At 38.6% G+C, this 27,296-nt stretch overlaps 2 protein-coding genes across 3 annotated transcripts in view; one reads left to right on the top strand and one right to left on the bottom strand.

Moving 5' to 3' along the window:
* The first annotated feature begins 72 nt into the window (after positions 1-72).
* APPL1 (adaptor protein, phosphotyrosine interacting with PH domain and leucine zipper 1) lies at positions 73-26,148 on the top strand. The gene is made up of 22 exons (XM_032120423.1): positions 73-199; positions 4,541-4,639; positions 5,162-5,221; positions 5,981-6,052; positions 6,824-6,911; positions 8,475-8,516; positions 9,278-9,336; positions 9,788-9,934; positions 11,360-11,442; positions 11,548-11,706; positions 12,476-12,664; positions 13,139-13,181; positions 13,814-13,870; positions 14,399-14,490; positions 15,048-15,230; positions 17,621-17,670; positions 18,035-18,209; positions 18,313-18,349; positions 19,669-19,815; positions 20,032-20,082; positions 20,434-20,523; positions 20,706-26,148. The coding sequence occupies exons 1-22, from the start codon at positions 146-148 to the stop codon at positions 20,853-20,855; spliced, it is 2,127 nt and encodes a 708-aa protein (XP_031976314.1). The 5' UTR covers positions 73-145; the 3' UTR covers positions 20,856-26,148.
* Positions 22,826-27,296, bottom strand: part of LOC116449195 (dynein heavy chain 12, axonemal-like) — a 24,044-nt gene continuing 19,573 nt past the window's right edge. For both annotated transcript variants that reach the window (XM_032120424.1, XM_032120425.1), the window contains one exon: positions 22,826-27,237. In XM_032120424.1, the coding sequence (XP_031976315.1) occupies positions 27,044-27,237 (194 nt within the window). In that variant the 3' untranslated portion in view covers positions 22,826-27,043. The remainder of the gene's footprint in view (positions 27,238-27,296) is intronic.

The raw sequence follows: 27,296 nt of genomic DNA, 5'->3' as shown, positions 1-27,296 counted from the left end.
GGGGCAGGCGGGCCAATGGGAGGCCGGGCGCGCGGGGGGCGGGGCGGGACGTCCGGCGCCCGGTGGGCGAGGGTCGGTGCGGGTCGGGGCCGGCCGGGCCGGCGCGGGGGGAGCGGAGCCGCGGGGTCTCAGCGCGGCCGCCGCCATGCCCGGCATCGACAAACTGCCCATCGAGGAGACGCTGGAGGACAGCCCGCAGGTGAGACGGGCCCGGCGGAGGCCGCATCCGGCCCAGCCTCTGCTCGCCGGGCCCAGCGCTGCTTCCCTGTCGTTCCCGGCCCCGGGACAGCCGCGGCGGTGGCCGGGAGGGAGGGGGACGCCCCGGCAGCGCGGCGGGGACGCTGCCTGCATGGCTCCGCGGGGCTCTGACAGTCTCGGCTCCGGCTCTCCGCCGCGGTCGTGCCCTGCGAACTCCTGCCCGGAGTTCCGCGGCGCCGTCGCCCCGCTGGCCCCGCCGCCGCTCCCGGGAATGCCGCGGGCCGGGAGCGGGGCCGCAGCTCCGGGCCCGGGTGCTGCGGGTGCTGCGGCAGCGCCGTCCGGGCAGTGCCGCCACCTGCTCCTTGATCCCCGCCCCCGCCTTCGCGCCCAGGCTTGATTTTGGACACCTCGTGACCACAAAACCCGTGTTGCCTTCTCAAAACGATTTTTCCTCTTTGTTTTTCACAAAAATCGCATTAAGGTTTAATAGCCCCGTATGAACGGCAGGTACTGGGTGAGGTTATCGCGGCGATGGTTAATGCGGAGAGTAGGTGGGAAGCACGTGGTGCCCGGAGGCCTCTCATTGCTCCGATTCTTCCCTTCCATTGCTAGTGCCTGATCTGTGTCAGCGATGCCCTGTAGTGCACTGGTGTTTCTTTCTAAAGTAGGAAATGCTTTATTTAATTGCACTGGTTTCTCTTGCTGGCAGCAGCAACACCAAGTCCTTGTACTGTGCTTCTTAGATGTGGGGAAAAAAGTTTGCAATATATTTTCTTTTATGGCAGGCTTTTGAATTAAAATCTTCTGATGCATTGTTTATGTAGTGAGTGGGATGTCCTATATTGTAATAGCATGTGCATTGGTAGTTTTAATTCCTTGGCCATAGGAAGGGAAACTTTCACTTGTTAAATAGGGAATTTTAGCCTCTAAAATGACAGTCATTGTAGCAATTCTCTATCAAGTGGAAGGACAACTTAAAAAAGGCAAGAGAAGGCCATGCAGAAAAGGAATCGTTCTTTCCTGAGGATAGTGCCCCAGATAGCTCAAATGCTGGATGTGAGATGCGATCTCGCCTCTAATGTGGGCTCTGGTCCAGGGGCAAAACCTGCTGTTATCTCATGAAGAGGAAAAAATTTTGGAAGTCTTATAATAATACTGATTTAAAAAGATTATCTCTTGAAGGTCTTTTCTTAGTATAAGGAGGTCAGAACCATTCATATTTACAGGAAATGTCAAATGTATCATGAACTTCAGGATCATCTGAGGACATTTGGGAAGCACATGAAAAAAATGTTACTTAATGGAATGTAATTGTGAATTCTGGAATCTTCTGTGTGAGGTTATTTGTGATGTAGACAAGTAAAGCCTAATTCAGCCCAATGAGGTGCTTAAACAATTGGATTTGCCAATATTGTCTTCTGTTTTAGGTAGAAAATTCGCATCTTTCAGTCAACTTAATATTTCAGGTGGATGCTGGGAGCCAGGTCCTCTAGTAAGGACTCAGTGGTCTTCTGTTAGGGTAGTCCATTTGTTGCATTAGTTAATTTCTGTTCCTTTGAAATCAGTGCAATGGAAATGGCAACAAATGGTGGTCGAAGAAAGCAGAACCCTCTCTCTAGAGGCGTTGCTGTGACTTCAATACATTCATGCTGGAATACTGAAATGCTTATCAGCCTGGGTCATTGTTTAGTGCTGCACTATGGCCTGGAGTTCATGTTTCAGACACTGACTGTAGTTATATAAACGTCATATCAAACTTTTTCTGTGTCTGAGGGAAGGAAAGGCTTTTCTAAAATGTTCAAACCCATTCATTTCCTGTTGTCACAGGATAAAAATCTAACCACTGTGCTGTCAGACCTAAACCAAGTGCCGAGTTTACATAGTCTTTTGCTATGCAAATTGCTATGCAAAACAGAGCAATTTAAGTATTAGCTTTGGACATATATTACACACACACATACTCAGTGTGTATTTAGAGAGAGCTTCTGCTCACACTGATTTGCATTCCCAAAGCATTGCACAACAAAAAAGCCAGGAGACTCTGGTATCACAGGCTCTGTCTTCTGTCGCTTGCAGTGCCCTCCATATGGTGGCATAGAAGGCTTAACACTGACTTCTAACGAGGTGGTTTCTTTGTGCAGCTTCTCCCTGGTCCTTTCCCATTTGCCTGCTCATAAACACGGGTTGAAAGAATCCTAAAGAGCATGCAAAATGATGCAGAGTTTTACTAGAAACATTTTCTGCTAAGCAGAGGTCTGCTTGTTTACAGTTTCAGGTTAATTTCTTTCCATCAGTATCTCATCATATTATTTTGAATGCTGAACATCAATAACTGACATTTTTAAAATAAAACATAGAAATATATTTTTTTCAATGTTTGGTTTTAAAGAGTAAATATAATCCAGAAACCTTACATGATACTCCTTTAAAATTACAAGCTCAGGTTTATTTATGTTCAGGTTTAAAGGTCATGAGTGTATAATTCAGTGGTTATAGTAGCATGTAATTTTTTTCTTTTGCATTCCTTCGTGTATGTCTACTTTAATGGGAGAGTCAAGGCTGTTAGGATGACACATGTTGCCACACCTGGCAAAGATTTGAGTTCTTCTCCACCTCTTTCCACTTGTTTTATAAACTAGAACCAGCATTAAAGCTATTTGTTGTGTTGATTATGCTGTTTGATTAGATTTTTTAATATTTAAATATCTTTTAGACATTATATAGCATGACAGTAATTGTGATACAGCCAAGCATCTAATGCAAGTTAGAGAAAAGAATTTTATGTCAAAAGAATTGTTAAATAATGTATTTTATATGAGTTTAATGTGTACTCTTTGATTATCATTGAAAGCAAAGAATTACTGAAGTAACTGAAAAAGACCTTCATGCTTCAAGGGGAGATGGACTAAAGACTTCAGTAATTTCAAGACAGTGTAGGGAAGACTAAAAAATAGAATTTCCAATTTCAAGTGTTTAACAATCATTGTTTGGGGAAAAAACAATTATGTGCTTGTGATTCCTTCAATTTTCTGTCTGGACATTAATTTTAGTGTAAACCTAGAAACAAAACATTGCTAAAGTATTTTTTAGCAAAAAATACAATGTTTTGCTAAAACATTGCTAAAGTATTTCTTTCGTGGCTCTTGCAAGCACTGCTCCTGATCCTACAGCCAAGCATCCTGACCAGTGTTTTTAGGAAAAGCCCGTGTAGGCTGTGCAGAGTTACTGGTACATCCTCTGCTTTTTCCCCTTTGGGATTTTTGTCGTGGTGGAAGGAAGCCATTCAGTATCCTCACGGTGAGGAATAACCTTGCTTCCAAGTGCAAAAAGGATGCGAGAACATGCAGTCAGCATCTCATTTGAGCTTACAGGCAAATTACACCTGAGCAACCTGATTGCCTTCTCATCGAGTCAGTCATTTTGGCAGAAGGGAGAGCAGGGGATGTCAGTCACCCTGACTTATGCAAGGACTCTGACGTGGTCTGGCAACATTCTTCTGGCCAAAAGGGAGAGGTACAGACTGTGACCTGAGTGGAAAAACTGGCTGGATAGTTGGGCTTACAGATAGAGATCAGTGTTTTAGTCTAATAGGTGGCCAGTGAGAAAAGAGGTTGATTTTTGAGGTGGATGCTGTTAAGCACCATCAGTGATGCAGGCAGTGCAGTAGGACAAAAGAGTCATCAGGCTTGTGGGTGACACCAGCTAAGGAACAGACAGACTGACAAGCTGGGGTAAGGACACAAGGACAGATCTTTCCACTCCCTTTCAGCAGTGAGAAACATGTATGTTGAGGACAATCAGATGTAGGTTGTATTGTTTGTTTTGGTTTGGTGTAGTATCTCAACCTTTTGATCATAGAATTGATGGTTATTCCACAGGTGAGTTATAGGTCCAAGCACAACCAGCAACTGTCTGTGTCCAGATTGGACAATATGGGACAGCCACAGCCTTTATTTGGATCTCACTGCAGGGGAAATGTGTATACCTGGCAGGCTGTTCAATACCAGTCAACTTCACCCTTCTCCTTAGGGATATACCATAGTGAGCCCAGTAATTGCCCACGGGTTCAACTTCTAACAGTTGTCCATCTCCCTTTGTCCTTTCCCTTCTGAAAATGTATTAACCTGAAGAGAGGCTGACAGTAAGAGGACAGCTGAGCTTGGATGTCTGTAAGATTCTTTGGCATGCAACAAGTATCATTCCTTTAAACGGGGCTGGAGGGTTTATAAAATTTTCAGTAATGAAACCTGAAATAATGCTATTCAAGTCTGAAATCCCATTATATTTAAATTCTTCTCTTCTAACTTGTCATGTTCATGTTTTGGCTGTTTGATTGTTACAGACCCGCTCTTTGCTGGGAGTATTTGAAGAAGATGCTGCTGCAATATCCAATTACATCAATCAGTTGTTTCAAGCCATGCACAGAATATATGATGCACAGGTAGTGTTAGTGAAATTTTTGAATGTGTTATAAAGCTTTGGAACCACATTTCACCTCTCTTGCTTTATGTTACATTATTGTGAGCAATATGCTTTTCTTTAACTTCCATATTCTTTAAACGTAGAAGTGAAATAAAGTAAGAATTAATGATTGTTTTTCTGTATGTTAGGGAGTGGTAAAGACCAAATTCTTGTGATTCTTTTTGCAACAGAATTTCTGATGCCAAGTGAAATGATGTTCTCTGTTCTCCTAGTATCTCTAATGTATTTCCCAAGTGTTTGTAAAATGTTATACACACTAAAATGATCTTGGTGTGGATAATAGTATGTACCAAGTGGGAGGTTGTTTTTTTACCCACAATATATTCATCTAGAAATAACTCTACTTTTTATGCCAGAAACAGAATCTATTTTGTATGTTTTTCTAAAAATTTGAGTTTATGGCTGTATTTTAAATTTGTATATACTTTAACTGTGTGAGTTTTTATTGATTTTGATCTTTTCCCTTTTTTTTTTTAATCAGAATGAATTAAGTGCAGCAACTCATCTGACTTCAAAGCTTCTGAAGGAATATGAGAAACAGGTACTGCGTAAATCATTGTTGTCTGTGTGTGGTCAGGACTGTGTATTTTTGTAGCCTTTTGTCTCCCAGAGCACAGTGTAGAATGTGTTTAGGTTTGGTCCAGATAAAATGAACTGCTGTAGTTGGTGGTTCAAATCTTTGCCAAAAGAATCTAGTGTCTTTATTTTAGTTCTTCTAACTAAACCAGAATGAAGTTCCTCTTACCATGAAGAATATTAATAAGTTCTGAAATATTTTACTTTTGGATTAGTTTTTTGGGAATTGCTTAGGGTGGCTCTGTTTTGTTTTTACTTTATAAACCTGTTTACCTTTAAATGCTTTAATTTTAATTTCAATAGTCACAAAGAGAAGAGGTTGCATTGCGATCTCCAATTAACAACCATAATTTACTCTGTGAGAATAATTCCATCTCTGAAAGCACAGACTCTGGAATCCATAACTTTCTTCCTTCATAACTATGAAGGGTTCTCTGTTTGTAGCTTTGCTGCTGAGCCCCCTCTTCTGAGACTAAAAATGTTAAAAACAAATACTTGCTCCTTTTAGGAGGCTGCTGTTCCCTATCCTCCTTCTCCACCTAATGGGGTGAACCGCTTCAGTGTATCTTAACTGTGTAATATTTTGAAATAAGTTTTGGCATAGAGCAGCAATAGGGGATACACATCATAAAGTCACCCCAAGACAACCTGATACAGAGGTGATTAATCTAGTTTTGTGAATGGCAGAAAACACTGCAAACAACATAACTCTTTGGCTTTTCAGCGTTTTCCACTTGGGGGAGATGATGAAGTCATGACTTCCACTCTGCAGCAATTTGCAAAAGTGATTGATGAGGTAAGTGCTTGTATGTGCTTTGCTAACATTTTCAGGTACAGACTTTAACTTTGCCTAATTATTCCAGCCTTTTTTAAGCCAGGAGATACAGAAATGGCATTCATTTGTCAACAAGGTAATGCTTAACTGTATATTGCAGCATCTATTTAAAGTTATGTAACCTGAAGAGAAAGAACAAATTCAGCAAACTGAGGATACATTGCTGAGAAAAAATGTAGTTTAACTACTAGAGAGAGAGCCAGAACCATTACACAGTGGCAACTATTTACATGAGGGTATCTGTATTGCCTGATTTCAGGTACCTGACTGACAGAGGAGCCTCCTGCTGTCTCTCTTAGAGACTGACTCCTAGGACATACAAGTGAGCACCATTAAGAGCTGAATCAGGATTTTTGCTGTGATCCCTCTCCTCACTTAAACAGCATTTTAGGAGGAGGATCACATTTTGTTCTGCCTCTGTGAGTTGTGGAAGGTGGGCTGTGACGTAGCTGGAGGGAAACTGGAGAAATAAACTGACTAGTCGTTATGTATGAGGCTCTTTTTGGACATGATCCAGAAAAGTTCAGACAAAAACTAAACTCTAAAGGTTTTCTTTAAAAAGCCAATGATGAGATCTGGGACCTAGAAAAAAGTAGCTGCAAAAAAAGGAACATTAAAAAATGTGTTTGAGTTGTACATGTTATCTTTTGAGTGACACTGATGTCATGCTATTGTGATTTTATTTGGTTTCAGCACTGCTTTCCTAAGATTTCCTTCTTTGGTCTTTTTCAGCTCAGCTCTTGCCATGCAGTACTTTCAACTCAGCTTGCAGATGCAATGATGTTTCCTATTACCCAGTTTAAAGAAAGGGATCTAAAAGGTAGAGGACTTGACCAAATACTGGTTTTTATCAACAGCAGCAATAATAAAAACATAGCATTTAATCTCCATAGCTCGTTTCACTAAATAGAATACAGCACTTATTTTTCCGCTCTCAAAAGTATGCATCTCCCCATTTAAAAAGAAAATTAAGTTACTCCTATTAATGAGAGTATTGGCAGTTGAACTTAACACTATTATTGTTTCAAAAAAAAATTACTTATATTAGGGAAGCACTTATCTTCTATTCAAGATGAACATTTAGCAGCTACTCAAAGATGTTAGAAAAGAAAAATTTTTAGGTAAATTGCATTTTCAGGAAAGATTTATATATTGTTTTATGACATCAATATAATTGCTGAACTAAACTCAAAAGGCAAAGTGCCAAAGCTGTAGTATTTACTATATTAAAATTTAGTAATGTGGTTCTTCAACCCAGCTGGTAATACAGGTGACTTCTTATGTGCAGCTTCCAGGTTCTTATTTTTGTAATAATTGTACCTTATTCTGCCTGGTTTAAAATAACATCTAATGTGTGTGATTATGATAGATTTTACTCAAGATACTGGAGTGAATAGACTGCTGTGGCAAATGGGCTTCCAAGTAGAAATTATAAGACTTAAACCCCAAGTAACTTGAATATCCCTGTTGTGAACATTCTGGAGTAGGTATACCTAAGCTATGAATATCATAAGTCTAAATTGAAATAAAAATGACAAGTCTTTCATAAGTCTTCTAACTCTTTATGAATCTTGGAAAATACTTCTTTGACAAGAGTTTGCAGAAAAATTATGGATTGAAAATATTATGGATTTTTTTTTTTTTTTGAGCAAGGGATTGTGACTGTCCCAAGGCTGATATTACTTCTCAGGACCTGAAAAATCTCCCATTAGTACTCACTGAAGAGGCATCCCTGAGCCAATAATCGCAAATTAAATTTTCCCACTGGAAGATTTAGCCACCAGCTGCTGTAGTTTGTAATGACCCCACACTTTATGGACTTCATAGGCACTTCTTGGACAGTTTTTTTGTTTGCTTTACCACAAAGTTGACCATGGCTCTCTGCTGGTTTATACTGTAATATGGCAGAAATCACAACCAAGATGAGAACAGGTGTAAGGTATTGTGCTGGTTCCAGTTCCCTGACACAGTGAGACAATAACCAGCTGGAACCTGGCTGATTTTAGCTAGGATGAGTCCCTGTGTGTTTTGGGCTTTGCTGCTCCTGTCTCCTTGTGCTTCCACTTCCCCAGCTCAAGCCAGAACCCGGACTGGAACTAGAGGTGACACATTTGTATTGATGATGACTTTCAAAGACTTTTGAAAAGAAATTCTTCCTTACATTATTACAGAACAGTATTTTTTTTGGTAAGCACAGAAATGATCCTCAGGTGCCAGGTAGGAGCAGACTTGTCTGGCCATGTAGTACCTTGTGCTGGTAGCTCAGTATGGTACAGGGTGTTACCTTCAACTGTTCAGGAGTGAAACATTACATGAGAAACTGTAATACATGACTGTTATGTTAATAACAACTTACTTAAATTGTGATATGTTATTTTTTTAGAGATACTAACTCTAAAAGAAGTTTTCCAAATTGCAAGCAATGGTAAGTGTAAAGCACTTAATCTTACCAATATTACAAGACAACAGTATTGCTGTAGATTATTATTTGTACTTAATTAATGGAGTTAAGCCTGCAGACTTAAAGTAACTAATTAAGGTGTAATTTTAGGCACTCAACTTTCCCTGGTTCACTTGTAAATCCCTGGTTTGTGTACTGAAGCATTAAGGCAAATTGAAAGGGTTTTTTTACAACAGCTTAAGTGTATGTAAGGTTATTAAATAATGTAGAATATGCCACCAGAATTACAAAACACGTAAGGTGCTAGCTCACTTCTTAAAGTCAGGACCGGATCAATAAAAAAATGCTACCTCCTTAAAATGAATTTCATAGTTCTCTTGCCTATTGTCAGAAGTTATTTTTTTAGCTACCTCTAATATATCCATGAAGAGAACTTATTATTTAAGTAAGATTCTGCTTCTCTGAGTGAAAATTGCTTCATTTCATATGGATTTTCTAATGTGAAGTTTCTCTACATAATGGACAGTTCTTTGAAAAATAGTGGATGTTTAGGAAACTTTGTAACAATTTTGCATCATTTGTGTCTGGTTAGAATTTTTCTTCAGCCCAGGTATTTGTAGCAGTGAAGTGATTATAGGCAGACAAGAACAATTCATCAAGGTGTTAATATGATTGAACTTTTCATTCAGCTGTCTGTGTAACACAGTGATATAAAAGGTTTTCTGCTCTGTTTCATAAGTCACTAATTTATGAAAATGATCATAAATTCTCTCTTGATTGCTTAGACCACGATGCTGCCATCACCAGATACAGTCGGTTGTCAAAAAGAAGGGAAAATGAAAAGGTTTGTAAAACAAAATCTTAATGTAAAGATTTTTAGAGAAGAAATAATTTTCATCTTATATATATTTATGATGGAACACAATGTATGGCAGATTCCATGTGCCATTTGATAGTTTTGCAGTCTAGGCAGAAAAGCAGGTTTCTCCAATACATTCCTGTCCTTGTAACACTGATAATGCTTTAGGAACAGTATTGTGATACCATATGCAGTTTGTTTTTGTGAAGAAATAACCACACTTTCCAGGGAGAAAAGAATGCTGTATTTGTTTTTCACATATCTCATGTTTAAATTATAGAAGCAGAATTGCAAAATAAGATACACAGCTGCTGGTGATAGAGGGTAGAACACGGTTGTGGGTTTATCCATGCGGGCTATAAAGCTGTCTAGAAGGCATGTGATCAATGCCAAGTCTCAAACATTCCTTTTTCTCCCTCCCCCTGTGTCTCTTCAGATCAAGGCAGAAGTTACAGAAGATGTATATACTTCAAGGAAAAAACAGCATCAGACTATGATGCATTATTTCTGTGCATTAAATACTCTCCAGTACAAGAAGAAAATTTCTCTGCTAGAACCCTTGCTAGGATACATGCAAGCTCAGGTAATTTCAGATTCTGAAAGCTATAGGTCTGAAAGAAGATGTAAAAGTATTTCATGAAGGTTGATGTACTGAAATCCATTGCAAGACCTCTTTGGCAATCCAAGGAAGGAAATGGAGAAAAAGACCCACCCATCCACTTCTTGGAGCTGCCAAAGCTGCAGCCCTGATGGTGCCATTAGCTGGCACTGGTCATTGCCCACTCACTGCAGGAATCTCTTCATGAGCTGTCCTCACTGCCATCAGAGAGTCTTTTAGCAAAGCCTGGGTGACAAATAAAAAGGTTAATTTTTCCTTAAAACCTAGATGGCTGAATTTGATATAATGCCTAAATTTTCATTGCTGGGCATTTGATTCCACTAAAGGGAAGAGCTGATTAGAGGTTTCCTGCAAGGTCACATGGAAGTGTACCTTCTCAGCAAGTAACATGGAGGCAGGTAAATTCATTCCTATGGCAGCTATTCTGAAATGAGATAATCATCAAAAGCCACATCACCACTGTTCTCAATCAAGGCTGTGGAAGAGCCAGAATGCTAAAAAACATTCTGGTTTGGTTTTGCTTAATATAAGTAAGTTCCTCATTGGTTTACTGGAGGATGGATGTAACAGAAAATACAGCCATGATAAGTTATTTGGAGAGACTTTATTTGTATTTTCGGAAGTATGTCATTAAGCATGGGATTTGGGTTTTTTTGCAAGTCAGACTTTCCAGTATCTGGCACTGCCACGTGACCTGAGTAGAAATTAACTTCTGCACATTGTCTGAAAGCTTTCCAAAGGCAAGAACTCTTGCTTTCTTTTGAAACTTTGCAGCTTGTATTTAAGAACCAAGCTCTGCATGTTGTGTGCAGCAATCCAGTGCAACCTGTTGCTTAGGTGGAGCTTTTTGCTGAATCTAAGAAGCGGAAGGGTAGGGCCATGTCCCAGGGCTTCCTGTCCTGAAATTTCTCCTGGCTAACCTCAGTTTAGCTGTGGCAGATTTTCTGGCCCATTGTGGAATACCCTGTACTTAAAATACATATTGTTAGTTCCCTGTGGATGGCCCTGGACAAATCCTCACAGGTTTGTTCTTTCCTATGTGCCCCAAATAACATCCCCATAACAGCAGTTAGCAGAGTGGTGGGCTTGAAAAAGGACAGAGAGGCATTGGGAGTTTTTTCCAGGGCAATTCCTGTGTGTTTCTGTATTTCCTCCAGGCAGCTCTGGGCACATCCTTGTGACACAAATCCCACTGCAGGGCCAGCAGCAGCCTTTACCTGCAGCCACAAACACACATTCTGCTGCTTTTAGTAAGAGGCTTGGGTGGGAATGAGGGATGAAAACAGATTTCTGTGAGAAACTTTAACCTCCTATGACTTCATCTGTTAATTGTTAGTGTAGTTTTGTTGATGACTAAATTCTCCCTTTTCCTCCTTTTTTTTCCTAAAGATAAGCTTTTTTAAAATGGGTTCAGAAAATCTTACTGAGCAACTGGAAGAATTTTTGACCAATATTGGCACAAGTGTACAGAAGTAAGTTGGCTTTGTTGAATTTCAAACTTTTATCAAGACAATTATTTTTTCTGTTTCTACTTACTAATAAATTATCTTTGTTAATAACGCATTTTTTTATCTTAGTGTTCGCAGGGAAATGGATTGTGAAGTAGAAAACATGCAACAAACTATAGAGGACTTGGAAGTGGCCAGTGATCCACTGTATTTGCCTGATCCTGATCCTACGAAGTTTCCTGCTCATAGGAATCTGACACGGAAAGCTGGCTATCTCAATGCAAGAAAGTAAGGTTAACTTGTTATTTAAAAATCCAGAGCATTTAATTTTGGGAAAGGAAAACTAAGGAAGTTGAAATTTTTTTTTTAATGTTAGCTATGCTGATTTTACATATTTAGTTGAATAAGTCACATAGGAGCTATTCTGTTTCTTTCTTTGGACTTCTTAATCTAATTAATATTAAATTCATTGTTACACTGATGTAATGTCATTCAGGTGCAAAGCATAATTATCCTGATTTCAGTCTAATTTTGCCTGAATTTTTACAGTTTAAAAAGAAAGCTTTTGAGTGTGTAATTTCTCTGCATCCTAATGGGGAAGTAACAAGATTCTGTCTATTAGGATTGTTCTAGAAGTGTCTGAGATGGATTGTCTTTAAATGTCTTAAAGCCTTGGGATCCAAGTTATTAATAAAGCATTGTAATCTTGACGTAAACAAGGCAAAACACTCTTAACTAAAATCCCCTTTGGAGGAGCTTCTGGACTCCATGCAGTAGCAGCTCCTTGTCCACAGGAGGGAGCTTTGCTTCTAATGAAGTCCAACAGCTGTTTTTCAGAGTTATTAAATGTAAGTTATAACATTCAGATTTTTTCAGTGTAATTTATATAATAAGCCCCAAGAAATTAAAAAAAAAAGTAGATTACTTTTACAACAACAATTAAAGTAAAATACTCACTGAATGAGGCATGAATTTCTGTATTAGAACACAATTGCAGCAATTAATATTATAGAGTGAGCAAAAAGTGAGGCTAACTGAGGATCTCTTTATCTTTTAGTAAGACAGGGCTGGTATCTTCCAGTTGGGAGAGACAGTTTTACTTCACTCAAGGTGGAAATCTGATGAGCCAGGCAAGAGGTGATGTGGCTGGGGGACTTGTCATGGACATAGACAATTGCTCTGTGATGGCTGTGGACTGTGAGGACAGACGGTACTGTTTCCAGATAACGTCTTTTGATGGCAAAAAGTGAGTGGTCTTACACTGCTGCTTCTTGTAGGAAATAGAGAAAAGAAAGATGGTCTGTCTTTAGCCAGATGTTAGCTTGCTATATTTTGTGGTTACTTAGAAGCAAAATCTAGGATGTCCTTTTACTGTCTGATGTCTGGATTTTTGTTTATAAGCGCTCTGATGTAGCAGAGTACTATTTCAGAATAAGATTATGATAATCAGTTGACAGTCATGTATTATTGCATTTTGTGAATACTGAAGTATTACATGGGCACAATTAGAATTTTGTTGCTTTTCTGTTTCCAGTTGAAAGGAAAGCATAGGTTCCTCCCCTCCGTAATTAACTGCTGACTGCACTCAGCACAAACACAATCTTCAGCCTTTCATAACTTGTTCTTCAGTGTGTAAACATGAAAATGTAGTTTCCTGGCTGACTGTATTTGTGAGGCGTTTTAAATATACAAAATTGTCTTTTCCATTCTCCTCTTTCAGGTCTTCAATCTTACAGGCAGAAAGTAAAAAAGATTATGAAGAGGTAAGCTTATAGGAGGTGTGCATGGAGCCCAGTGATTTTCTGCTGTACAGAAAGAATACATTCCTAACCATAGCTGCATACTGCATATTTTTTCTGTTTCTTCTTATTAATAGATTATCTTTGTTAATAACACCTTGTTTATCTTAGTGTTCCAGTTAGTTTCCTCCTTCAGAGAAAAGTTGAAAAGCCAGGAACAGGAGCGGATGGTTTTCCAGAGCAGAGAGAGAAAGGAGATTCTAGCTTGCAGATGCAAGAAATGAGCAAACTCCACAAAAGCCAAATTGAATTTTTATAATGTCTTGAGGAAACAATGTCATCTGCAGCACAGAATAATGAGTTACAGAGAATCCTGATGAGGGGTTTTTTTAAATCCTCAGAGTTGTGAGTTAAACTTTCTTTAGTTTAGTTTTAGTATGACTAAAATAATTTTTGTGAGTAAAATCTAAAAGTGTAAGGTGCAGTATGCAGGTGGCAGCAAATTTAATGACAAGCTGGGTGTGCAGAATACTTGGCTCCTTGAATTTACAAAGGAAGTAGAAAAAGTGCTGAAACTAGCAATTCAGGAATTCAATCAAGTTTGTTTAGAAAACATGACAAATGATTTTATTTTCTTTTTTCTTCCTCTTTTTCAGTGGATATGCACCATAAACAACATATCTAAGCAGATATATCTAAGTGAAAACCCTGAGGTAACTTTACTAAAATGTATAGTTTTCAGTAATATGTTTATATTTATATTTCTATAGTAAATTCATATTGATACAAACTTACATAATGATTTTTACTTGCTAAATCAGGGGAATTGGCCCAATAAAAACTGTTTTATAACAGAGCACGTATCTATATATGAAGTGTGTCTTCATGGGTTTTAGTTCATAGTCGAGGGCTGCATTTGTCAAATGAGATTTTTTTCTTTCCTGGCTACATTTGCTTGTTTTACCAGACTTACCATAGGAACTTTTCTCTATTGCTGGCTTTTATTAACATTGGCAGTATTGTAAAGCCAGTGTGTTCACTTAAATTGAGAAACTTAACATCAGGATTTGTGTTAGAAAAAAAATGAGAAGAAAATGCTGCAGGTGTGTTGGTGAAAATTTAAGAATGCAAGATTCTCGTGAAGGGTTGAATTTGTAACTTCTGCCAACTGCATATAAATAAAACGAAAATCTTATTTTGAGAAGAATGTTTTCAGTTATTTTTTCCCATCTCTGCTGCAGGAAATTGCTGCCCGTGTGAACCAGTCAGCTCTGGAGGCTGTCACTCCTTCTCCTTCCTTTCAGCAGAGGCATGAGAGCATGAGGCCAGCTGTGTAAGTGAAGCAACCAGAGGGCATCTGAAGTGCACATATAGAAAAAGAATCCTAGATAAAGTTCCAGGGGGGAAAAAAATGCCAAACAAACCTACAAAACTTTGTGTTCAGAACTAAATCTTTGATAGGCCAGAGGAAAATTTCCTGAACACACCTTTCACTGCTGAAGCACTGTTGAGCATCCATGGTTACAGGTAATCCCAATGCCAGCAGGTGGACAGTTTGGTTGGTTTCATCATGTCTGTTTTGTTGCATGATTTCATGATGAGATTTTTCTTCATATATCCTACTCCTGGAAGCAGACCTCAGATTGTATTATACTTAATATGTGATTATAGATTGATGTTAAAACAATCTGATGCAATTATTAATGGAAGTAATAACTTTAACTTAAATTTGACTAGGTACATGTATTTGTTTACTATACCTTGATCTTCAGGTTTTTTAGTTTTTGGTTTGTTTTACATCTGAGTTCTGGAATATTGCATTGGTGTCCCCTGTGGTTTAATTTATTATCAACCAACCTCCCTAATTCTGCCTTTTTGGTTTTGTTGTAGACAATCTCGTCCTCCTGCAGCTCGTACCAGCAGCACAGGGTCACTGGGATCTGACTCAGCAGCTCTCTCAGCACTTTCCTTGGATTCCCTTGTTGCCCCTGACACTCCCATCCAATTTGACATAATATCTCCAGTCAGTGAAGATCTGCCTGGCCAAGCAAAATCTTCAGGGCAATCGGGCAGGTAGGAAATGGAGAGACAAGGAAAAGATCCCTAAAGTTAATGTTACTAATTCAAAACTAAACAAACAAGAGAACCACATTTAAGATGCATCTCCAGCACACACATTGCCTTTTCCCTGACTGATGTCACAAATTCTGCAGTGGCCAGTGAAACAAAACAGTTTGTTTAACTGTTAAATGGAATTGTAAAAAAAGGCTTAATTACATCACTAGAGTCAAGGTGTAGTTTTCTATTTTGCAGCAGCTTTTCTTGCTTTAACAGCCAATGCTTTTATTTATTGATTTATTTTAAACTTTTGGTTTCATGAAGTATTTTCCTTTCCTATTGCTTGCTCACCCAGCAGCTTGGGTTATTTCCTCTTGGAAACTCAAGAGAAATTTGGTAGCCCTGCCTCCAGGTGATGATGGCATATGATGACACTCCTCTTAAGCTGAAAGGTGAGTGAAAATGATCTAGGCTTCTAGAGTAATTTCACATACAGACAAGTTAAAATCATCTAAGAGTTCATCCCAAAACATAAAAACATTTTCTCCTACTTGTTATTGTATTTGAGTGGGAGATGTACTAAAACCCAAAGATCTGTAAATCATCACTGCATTTCTAGAATTCAGATATTAAGAAAATGTATTTGCAGATCCAGCTGCTCTTAACAACAACAAAAACAGCCAAAGAGATTAAAACTAATTTATGTGACTCTGGTCACAAAAATGTTATATGCCCCTGCCTTCTAGGAAAATGTTTGAATTTTGAATTGCATCTTACAGATGTAAGAGGTAAAATTATATCTATTTTTTCTTTTTTTTTTTGACAGTTTTCTTTTTGTTGTTGTTTGGTATAGCAGCATAAACAGGAGGCCAACTAGATCTTTCAGAACATACTGATCTAAACTAGACTTGAACTGTATTGCAGGAAGTGGAAAGTTTAAGACTTAGCTGAATTCCTGTGGTAGCCTGGTCTAGCTCAGCTGGTCAGAGCAGGGTGCCAGTAACACCAAGGCTGTGGATTCAATCCCTGTGTGGGCCATTCACTGGAGAGTTGGGCTCGATGATTCCAACTCAGAATATTCTGTGATGTCATCAGTTATAATTCTAGTCTAGAAAATAGTATTTTTCATAGCAGAAATGATAGAGTTGAGCTCAGTATTTTCAGTTAACCATCACCTTCAATAAAGAACTGCAGTGTTTGTACAGATAGGTAACACATCTGTTACTAAAAAAGAAGTACTTTCCTTGGTTTCTGATACTGATGACATATTTAAATTTTATCTTTGCCTTTTAAGAGATCCTGTGAGATTTTGCATTTACTTTTCCAGTTTAATATTAAATGACAAGGGAACTCTGAGCAGTAGAAGATGCTAGTAGAAGGAATTTGCTTTTACTGTAATTACACAAGTCAGCATTTAATGGGATGGTTCTTAATCGATTGAGTCCATGGTATCTAAACATTGTAGCAATGCCATCTTGACTTCAGAGTTTGATCTAGAAAAATTTTAGTACTTTAAACCAGACATCTCTTAGTTAAAAGATTTTTGATAATTGATGAAATAAAACTGGCAGTCAGTATGATGTGTAACTGAACTTTTTTTCCCTCATAGTTCTGAAATCTGCTTTTAGAACCCTATTAAGGTGACACTTTCACTAATCCCATAAAAAACCTAATTTGAAGTATACTGAACGCTTGCCAATAGCTTTTCAGCTACCAGTTAGCCAAAGAGAAAGGGTGATTTCCTCTACAAGTTTTAAATAAAATTTCCCCATTTCCTGTGCTCATTCCGTTACTGTTTTTGAAAAATGCAGACTTGGAAGCCTAGAGTATTTTCACTTTTCTTTGTAACTGATAGTAATTCTGTCTTCAAGAGCCAGAAATAGCCACATTTCTCTTGACCCTCTAGGAGTAAAACCCCAGTGATGTTTTGAGAAAGCTGCATTTGAAACAAACCCAGGGGCTTCTCCTGAGTAAGTAATTCAGTATCTTGAGAGTGATGAGAAGTGGGTGCTCCTATGGAGTACTGAAACGGCTTTTGGCTGTGCTTCCTGAAGCTGTTCTGTGAAATTTCATCCCCTAAAACTACACCTTTTCAAACATGAACAAGGTTTTCGTTTGGGCTTAATTAAAATACAAAAAAATCCCATGTGAGCAAAACTTTCTGTGGCAGCAATAGGACAATAATATCTGGTATTTTTCCAATAATGTGGGTCCTCAAATACAGCAATTTGTCTCACTCCTCATGAAATTGCTTCTCCTTATGATTCATGACACATTATTCCTCCAGATGACAAGTTTGTTGAACTCACTATATGTTGGTATTTGACACAGCATGAGACTACTGCACTGTCCATGAATGGTTCCTCTAATCTGACTCCTGCTTTAATGTTTTCGTTTTTTAATAGACGCACAAATCCTTTTGGTGAATCTGGAGGCTCAAAACCTGAAACAGAAGGTAAAACAAAAATTTTATTTCATTGCAAACTGAAAATAAATTTTGAAAATTGTAGTTCTGTTTTCATCTCTAGGTTCTCTCTTCTAATTTAACACCAGTTTTAAAATGCTTAATTACACTGCAAGATATTTGATAAGTTAAAACAAACTACTCTCTGAAGATCTGTTGTAAAAATGTGTTCATTAACCAAATGAGAAGATGTGTGACATGCTGTGTAGTAATTACACCTCTAATTGCTAAGTAGGAGCAATCTCTTTCCAAGTTAGGAGGAGTTTGGAGTTTTCTTGACTGCAGTCCACCTTTGGTTTTGAATGGGAAACCCAAAATGGAGTTTGTTTTTTTCAATGCTTTTCTTTTTTCATAGATTCAATTCTTCATCAGTTATTTATTGTAAGATTTCTTGGCTCTATGGAAGTGAAGTCTGATGAAAGCCCAGATGTTGTTTATGAAACAATGCGTCAAATACTCGCAGCTCGCGCCATCCATAATGTTTTCAGGATGACAGAATCACACTTGCTAGTCACTTGTGACTGTTTAAAGTAAGTTTGCTTCCTGACTTCTACTGCTGTTTATTTACAGAATGATCTTCTTTCACTTTGGTAAAATTTACTTTCTGGTTTGTCTTTAAAAACAAATTTTTAGGTTAATTGATCCACAGACACAAGTTACAAGACTACGAGTAAGTAACTTTCCATTTTAAGATAAATACCCAGCAATGTAATTCTTTTACTTTAAAAATACTATTATTAGATGATAGCAAAAATCACTGATTGCATGAGATTTCCAGCCAAATTTCAAGTGCAATTAGGAGAGCAAGACATTTGGAAACACGTGCAAATCAGGTTTACGGGAGTGATTTCAATACGCCAAATTGGCTTTTGAGGCTCCCTTCTCCCCATGTTCTGAGAGGGTAAAAGAGTAAAGAGAGAACATTAATGATGGAGTCACATTAGTTCTGAAGTCCAAGAGGGTTTGTTTGCTGTTTGGTTTCTCTGTTTGGTTTTGTTTTTAATGCCTAATTACCTTGAAGTTGTTGGATGGTTTCTAGTTTGATTTCTTGTTTTTCTACTTCATTATAAAAAATGCACTTGAAAGGAGTAAGTGGAATTCATGTTAGGATATCAAAGAAGGCCAGCTTAATTCTTCAGTAATAGCAGTCTTTATTCTTCATATTTCAAAACTATTCCCTCTTTCCCTTTTTATGCACAATTTAATGTCATTTAATTTCTTCGTGTTTTTAAAAACATTCTGTTTTTTGGAGGCTCTGAATTGCTTTCCTTTTCATAAAAGGAAGTCTTGAACATAGAAAAATATCTTGATATTTAAAGTTTAACATTGTTCAAAAATGCTCCAAACCTGTAACCTTTTACAGGTGAGATAAATCAACTGAGGGTATGTCCCATATGCTAAATGCAAACACCTAATCTTAGGAAAAACTCATCCTGTCAGTTTATAGCAGCTGTAGTAGGGGCTCTCAGTATTTAAAAATTTTATCAAACGATAAGTCTTAAAAAGATAATTTGAAGTCCAACCTCTTTTAGGAATAAGAATGCAAAACAGTTTTCTTCTAACAGACTAATGAGGGTATGTGATTTGTATGAGTTGGGGTTTTTTTTCTTGCTTATACAATTAGGAGAGCTAAGCTAATTGCAGTAACGGTTTTTGAGTAGTGCCTTTAAATGGAACTAAGTATTGAAAACTTAGTCACAAATGTAACTATAATGAAGGATTAAAACAAAAAAGGAGTGTATCCACATTTAGGAAGGTGCCTGACCCACACTGCAAATTACCTCTTCTTACATGGAGTGTATTTTCTGACATTTGCTTGTCTTTGGAATTTAGTCCTTGCTGTCCAGTTTGTTTGTGTTTCATAATTACATTTGTGAGGTAACTTCTTGTGCTGTGGTTGTGCATTAATTAATGTGCAATATATTGAAACCTCATGTAGAAAGTATTTGGAATCAGTTTTAATCTCTCCATATTTGATCCTTTTGGCAGTTTCCTTTGCCCAATGTAGTTCTGTATGCTACACACCAGGAGAACAAGCGCCTGTTTGGATTTGTGCTTAGAACTTCAGGAGGGAGAGCGGAGAGCCGCCAGACTTCCATCTGCTATATATTTGAATCAAATAATGAAGGGGAGAAGGTATTGGTGATGGTTGACTTGTACCAGTTGTGAATCTGGATTCCAAGATGCTAGATCCATTCAAGCTGTCTAAGGGATTTTTTATGTACTGAAAATGTTAAACCTGTCAGTTTAAGTACCTGCAAGTGCTTTAATGTGCTGTTATATCTAATTCTGATGCTGGCATAAATTTAAAGGCATTTTAAATTATTTCCTATCTATCTGTTTTGTGTTTAGATTTGTGACTCTGTTGGACTGGCCAAACAGATAGCTTTTCATGCAGAACTGGTAAGAATCTTTTTGGGGCAAGGGATACTTGGGAGTGGAAGGAAGGGGGTATATTTAATATGGTTAATAGCTTGTATTCTGCAAGATGCTTGTAGAGGCAGTAATACTATTGTGTATTTTAAGGGATTTTTTCCCTAGAATTTAAATTCAAATGAAAAGACTGGTCAATATCTACTGTAGAACAATATTCAATATAGGATTCATTTTGCTACTTTTAACAACCATACGAGTCCTTTAAAAGCAGAATAATCAAAACAGTGATGTCAGTCTTGAGCAAGCTCGTATCAATCAGTAGTGTATCCGACATCTCAGGCTGTTGTTATTAACTTTATTTACATTTTTGCCCTTCAGGATCGAAAAGCCTCAGAAAAGCAGAAAGAAATAGATAGAGTCAAAGAGAAACAGCAAAAAGAACTGAATAAACAAAAGCAAATTGAGAAGGTACCTTTCATCATTATTTCTTCATATTAGGTTTTTTCTACTTACTTTCTTTTGCAGTTTTGTCCAAAGCTGTCCACTGATAGATCATTTAGAAATCATCATAATGGTATCTTGTGTCAACTGCAGATGGCTTTAAGGGTAATAGTCTTTTTCTGATTTCCCAACCCCCCTTCCCACATTAGGACTTGGAGGAGCAGAGCCGGTTGATAGCAGCTTCCAGCAGATCCAACCAGAGCAGTGCAGAAGGACAGTTTGTAGTCCTTAGCAGCAGTCAGTCAGAAGACAGTGATTTAGGAGAAGATGGAAAGAAGAAGAGAGAATCTGAAGCCTAAGGTTGCCTGCTTCATTAAAATTGGAATCCTGGATATATCTGGTGAAATGGCACAAGTTCTACAAGATCGAAACGTAGGTGGGAGGGTCTGTCGTGTTATAGAAAAGACTTCACAATATGTGGACCCTATTATGCCGTGATTTTTCTTTCTCAGTTAAGTGATTTCCATTTCCTGTCAGTATAATTTCTCTTGTATGCCAGGTGAAGCGTGGTGATGCTGCCATGTTTATGTCAAACATGTTTTCTCAAGGCTTCTGTGCAGTATGGGAAAAAATGTGGGGTTTTTCCCCACTTACCTCTGTGCAATTGACTGCTTTGGAAGCAAAAATGAAAACTCATTGGGCTTCAGCAGTAACACTGAAATTCATTCCTTACACTGCACTATGGACAACACCTTGCTGGAAACAAAAGTGGATATCCAAATAAGACAGTGCTAAGCTTTACCCAATTTGTTGCACATAGCTGTTCTTAAATTTAGAAAGGATGCTCATTAACATCAGTGAGATGTGCAATAGTTCTAAACAGAAGGATCTTTTTTGTTTCATTTTGCACTGTATGATACTGTCTTGATTTCTATTTTTTTTTGGTGAATACAATGCCGAGAAACTTCTTTCAACAGGAGAAAAAGATACTGTCAGACCTTGATAAGAGCTAATGAGATGCAGTTGAACTTTGCTGCATGAGGAAAAGCATTCCTCATCAAATTATAAGAGTAGTGTATATAGCCTTGTAGCACAAGTGCCATGTTCTTGGTTTTTTCTCAGTACTTGGAACAAAAAGCTGTAAACCTTCAAGTTCATTTTTATAGAACATGCTTACAGTTGCAGGAACATCTTGAATTCCATCATGTGAAAAATCATCTACATATGTAAAAGCCTTGCTGCCAGTACACTGCATCTACTGAAAATGAGTTGAGACTCTTTAGTCTTTTTATAGAAAATGATTTTGCAAACAGAATTTACTGGTTCTGAAATAAGAGATGATACTAATCCTACATCCTAGAATCAGTCCCGGAAAGCATTTTTCAAAGTGATGTCTGTTTACAGCTTGTAATCTGCACTCCATATTCCATACCCTGTGTAATATTTATTTTGTATAGTACTAGATGTGCATTCACCTTTTGATCCAGAAGAGAAATCTTGTTTGAAGAGAAATATTTATTTTTGCACTAATTACTATAAATATTAAAATCCAGTGGAACAGAAGATAGCTCTCTAATAGTGGCATGAAAATTACAGGATATGTAGAGAGAAAAGAATATACTTATATTCCAAGTTATAATATAACAGTTATGAGTGATTTACAGTTCATTGCAGGGCATTTCTGGTGTTCAGGAATGGAAGCAATTATCAGAGTATCTCCTCAGCAGCTGGTGATGGCCCAGCCCTACCTAGTTGGAGTTGCTCAGTGCTGATAAAGTAAGTGAGGAATCTCAGGTCGTGTCTGCTGGATGGCTGTAGGTGCACAGAGAGCTCATCTGACGCCTGGGAGTGCCCTGCATTGGCCAAAGCTGGCAGCCTCCTCCTGCCCTTGGTGCTGCAGATGTGACTGTGTGCAAGAGTTGGTGGCCTTAGCTCCTGTGACAGGAGAGAAGGGGAGCAGTGCCTGCCCTCACAGCCCGGGGCAGGACCAGCAGAGGCAGCTGGAGCTGCAGCAGCTCTGGGCAGAGGTTGCACCATAGCCCAGGCAGGGGGTAGAGCAGCCCGAAGGGCCCTGCCTTGAAAAAGGAGGGGGGAGGCTGAGGAGCAGAGAGCCCCCAGGTGTTCTCTTCCTGACTTAGTTACCAGGTGCTGTTCCAGTGCCTTTTTCATCCCCAGAGTAGCCAGTCACTTGTAGAAATACCTGCTTTTGCAGTTGTCCAGTTAGATCAAATATTACTGCCCTGTGGCCAGATTTGGCTGGCACACTGCCACATGGACCACACCAACCAGAGGCTTCTTTCAAAACACAGTGGCATTTTTATTTCATATCTAGGCCTCCATTCTCAGCTCCTATTTTTAAGAGACTATTTTTACTCTTGCCAACAAAACTAACAGAGAGGCACACCAAATCCAGTTTTTTCCCTTTCTGTGCTTAAATCAAGGCTTACAGAGAGTGGTAAGGCAGACAGTTTCTCTCTGCAGATTGTTCCAGTTCACGTTCATTTGCTTGTGTTTGTTTTTATTTACTGATATTTCTGTTTTCTATCAAATAATATCACAGCGTAGCTCAAGGTCACTGTGTCTTACTTGTATCTTTCTCAAGTATTTACTGAGGATGAAGCAATTTTGAAACAGCACACAGGGAAGGGAGCCTATGAAATCAGTGATTTCCAGTGTCTGGAATCCAGTCCTCAGCTTGTCAGAGAAGGACTGGTTGTGTTAAGCACTGGAGCTGCTGTAGCCCAGGCTCCAGGGGGAAGACAGATAATAGACAAGCACTCTCATGAAAAACCATTTCTGATCAATAGCCTGTTTTGCATTAGCCTTATTGAAGAAATGTCAGAAAATGGAATTACTGTATTTTTCTCTAAAACTACCATTACTCTTAAAGATACAAATCTGCAAAGATGAGGAATAATGAAGTTGGCAGGTGAATTTGCTGTCATATAGGATCTTCTGGATTTAGCAATAAATGTTGGAATTATTCCATTTGCTTTTCAGGCTTTTCATATATGCCATTAAATGTAGCTTTCTAAAACAGAGTAGAAGTGAAGTACATTTCATTTATGTTGGATGATCCTCATCTTAACAACTACAAGAATGATATGCATGAATGAAATGTAGGGGTTGTTTTTATGCTTATTTAGGGGAATTCCACTGGTGTAAAATGAGCAAGAAGGTATAAAAGCATCTAGGATAATGATGAAAGCTGCATGAGCAAAGGGCATGTCAGCAGAGCTGGGGAAGGCAGACAGGAATGGTGATTGAGTTAGCAGTGGGTGAGAATTACTGAGCTTTGCCTAAGGGGGGGAGGATGCCACAGGCTGTAATTAGAACTCTCTCAAGGCAAAAATAGCTGCTGAGGTTTTATCCATGCCCTTCTTCCTAAAAGGAAAAGCTATTTGGTACCTTTTTTCCTAGAAGGTTTAGAGCTGCTTCATTAGAAAACAGCTTCGTTGAAAAAAAATCAGAATGCTTGGAATTTTCCTTGTTAGTGGGAACACCTCATGGTCTGCTGGGAACTGCTGTGGTAGGATTTTACCACGTGAGTATTTTATTATTGTAACTAAATTACTAGTTGGCTTCCTCTCCTAAATTACAGGAGATTAAATACATACTCCTGTTTTATTATTTCCTATTGCCTTTTATTCACAAACTGATCTTTCAAGCACTTTCAGCTGAAGCTGTAGTTTGCTTCATGTGCATGTACACAGTTCAGTCACTCCTGAAAATATTCTTCTTAAGTCCATGATTTTGAAGTGATTTCATGTAGGTACTGAATTGGCAGTGTTGTTCAGGACTAACTTCTTGTGTTGCTAATTGCAGCCTCATAATTACTGCCACGCTTTTATCCTTTAGGTAAGAGGATATGAAGCTTGTTACACTGTGTAGATTTACACACTGCAGACCAAGCCAGTCTTGCTGTCAGTTGTTTCAAGCTGCATACATTGTGTATGTAATGGCATGAATATAGAAATATAGCAGGTGTGCTTACGGGTATGCATTTTATTGCATTACAGATGATAGCTGGCACTCCTCTCTGGCCACTGCCAGATTTGGCCAAATCTGAACCAGAGGACAAGGTCAAAGTCATGTACAACTTAAACATAGCTAACTGGGTATGATCAGGTAATGAAAAGTCATTTGAATGTCATAGTCTTACTTCCTTAATCTGTTGGAAATTGTATCAAGACAATTTACTGTCTAACAGTAAAGTAATATTTTAGAGTTAAAAAACATTCCCCTTCTAGAGGGCTGTCCAGATTTCCTCTTTATATGGATGTAAACCCAGAGCTGAAAATTGTGAAACAGCTGAAGTTATTTATGAAGCTGTAATTGATGTACATGGATATAAAGAAACAAATTTGACTGTTTAAGGTAAATTCTGTCTGTCTTTAAGGTAAATTCTGATTCATTAGTTGCACAGCAGTTGGGATAAGCCAATGGTGAAAACTATGCTACAATATCATCTCTTATTATTTAGGAAATAGTTCACCTAGAGAAAGAAAACTGCCACTGCTTAGTGAATTTAGTAGAGATATGTCTAGTGTAACAGCATAAGCTGATACTTTATATGCTTTCTCTTGCTCTATATTACAAAAGTTCTTGCAAGTTAATTAGTCCCCAAGGCTTTTTGTTTTAATTAAGCACTAAATCGACATTTTTTTTCCCTGCCCCAATGGTATCTAAGTTGTCATGACAAGAGTAAGTCAGTGTGTCATTGTGAATGCACTTGTATTCCTAATGAAGTTTATATTGCAAGCCGAGGATTTTGTACAATCTTTCTGGTCATTTTTATAATAGAGTGGTCAAATTCTTATGATGGTGTTCTGGATTGGTCCTGTTCTGGTGAAGTCTAAGTGATTTTTACAATGTTTGAGACTGACTTGCACATTTTCCCTGAATAGCTGTATTAAAAACCACCAATGGCATATTTATGTCAACTCTGATTGTTGTGTCTTAATCTTGGAAACATGGATAGTAATCCTATTGTGCCAGGGTTCCAGTCAGCATTTCGTGTATTAAATAAAAGCTTAACTATAGTAACTTTCTGGGTGGGCTTGTACTGATGCAAAAGCCTCCTGCATTCTTCATCATACTGACTTTCAGGAAGTACCATTATTGGTGACAGGATCTGTTCCTTTCCATTAAGCAAAGTTCTGACATGCAGTTATAGCCCTCTATTGTCAAGTGTAGCTCAGTTCTCTTAATTTTTATAGTATTAGCCAGATAACCTCAGAAGAAGTTGTTACACTTGGGAATGCTGATAACTCATTTTTGCAACAATCAGAGACTGAAGGGTGAGAGGAGCTGTGGCAGCTGGCTGGGCAGGGCCCGTGGTGGGGCAGTGACACAGGGCAGTGAGGGCTCTGTGGAACAAGCTGAGTGCAGGGGCTCTACCAGCACAACCACCACCATGGGCACTGGGCAGATCTTCACAGGGCGAGTTAGTTTATTATGTGATAAACACCATGTAAAAAACCACGGGCCATAACCACATTATGAATTTGTATTTTATAAGGTTTCTAGATTTTTCTGGGAAAAAGCAGACTTTTGAATTCTGTAACTTCTGTGATAAAAGATGCATGTATAACTAGAAAAAAAAAATCTATGCTTACTTGATTATGAAGGAATAAATACTACTAATTCCAACTGTGTTGATGAACTTCTTTTTTTCTAAAATAAGGACTGACATTTGCAGTATTTTTAGAAGGAACAGGCATACTGTAAGTCTTTCTAAGACTTCTGTAAGACTTCCTACACTGACAGGGCTGCAAAAGCTTAAGCTCCACCTCCATAGCAAGATACTCCAAAAATTGCAAGCCTGGCTTTGGGGACAGCGCTGTAAAAGGAAAACCCAGTTCTAGAGAGAATCATCAAAGTTCCATGGTGGATGAGATATATCAGTACCTGAGAAGGAGCTGCAGAACTAACACAGCTTTCAGCAGTGCCACCTTGTTGAAACATTGGTATGTCACACGAGCTGCTATGAGAAGCAGAGATTTCTCAAGCTTAGTCCCATGTCATTGCTTAGAATGGGACATTGCATTACTGGGTGAAAAAAAAAATACTTAAGCTGTTCTTCAGAACTTCACTGTAGGACTTCACAAATAGAAACTACTACTTGTACTTTCCTCCCTTCCCTTGACAAGAGAAAAAAGAACTACGTCCCTTCCTGGTTTTAGTCAAATCCCTGACCTTTAACTAAACCTTGAGTTTAACCCTGGACTGGGGGTAGTGCTATGTGATACAACAGGCTTTAACTTAGCCGTAACACAAGGCTTGTAGCGCTGTATTTTACATTTCCTTAACTTGTCACACTAGGCATCTAAAATACTGTTACCATAACTTCCAGATAGGTCATAGTCCAGGAGAGCCATAGAATGGGATCACCACTACTTACATTTTTAGGTTCTCGCCAATTTCTTCAGGGGGTAAAGGGAGAACGTTGGCATTCCTTAATGTGCAGAGGAGAGAAAATCCCGAAAGAGAAAAGCACAACAGTCTTATCCACATTAACATTCTCTTCAAAATACAGGACTAATACTTAGGCACAGTTGAGGTTGTAGATCCCTGTGAAGTTTTCCTGCCCATAAAGATCATATTCCTTGTACAGTATGTAGTCTTTCAAGCAGTTTGGCAGTGGAAGGAAGGTCATGAAGACAGGACAGCGGAGACGCAGCCGGCCCATGCACGCCCGGATCTTCAGACGGCAAAGGTGCTTCAGAGAGCGAGGATTTGCTAGAAAAGACAAGCAAAATTAAAATGCTACCAACGAAAAAGGCCCCAATGGCAAACCA

Source organism: Corvus moneduloides, chromosome 11 (assembly GCF_009650955.1).
Source record: "Corvus moneduloides isolate bCorMon1 chromosome 11, bCorMon1.pri, whole genome shotgun sequence".
In the NCBI taxonomy this organism is placed as follows: Eukaryota; Metazoa; Chordata; class Aves; order Passeriformes; family Corvidae; genus Corvus; species Corvus moneduloides.
Note: the sequence above shows the minus strand (reverse complement) of the source record. Positions and strands in the feature narration are given on the sequence as shown.

Excerpts from the sequence above, each read along its gene's own strand:
- APPL1 (XM_032120423.1), top strand. The coding sequence starts at position 146 with ATGCCCGGCATCGACAAACTGCCCATCGAGGAGACGCTGGAGGACAGC. Across the intron at positions 200-4,540 it reads CGCTGGAGGACAGCCCGCAG|ACCCGCTCTTTGCTGGGAGT; the intron begins GTGAGACGGGCC and ends TGATTGTTACAG. Across the intron at positions 13,871-14,398 it reads ATCTAAGTGAAAACCCTGAG|GAAATTGCTGCCCGTGTGAA; the intron begins GTAACTTTACTA and ends TCTCTGCTGCAG.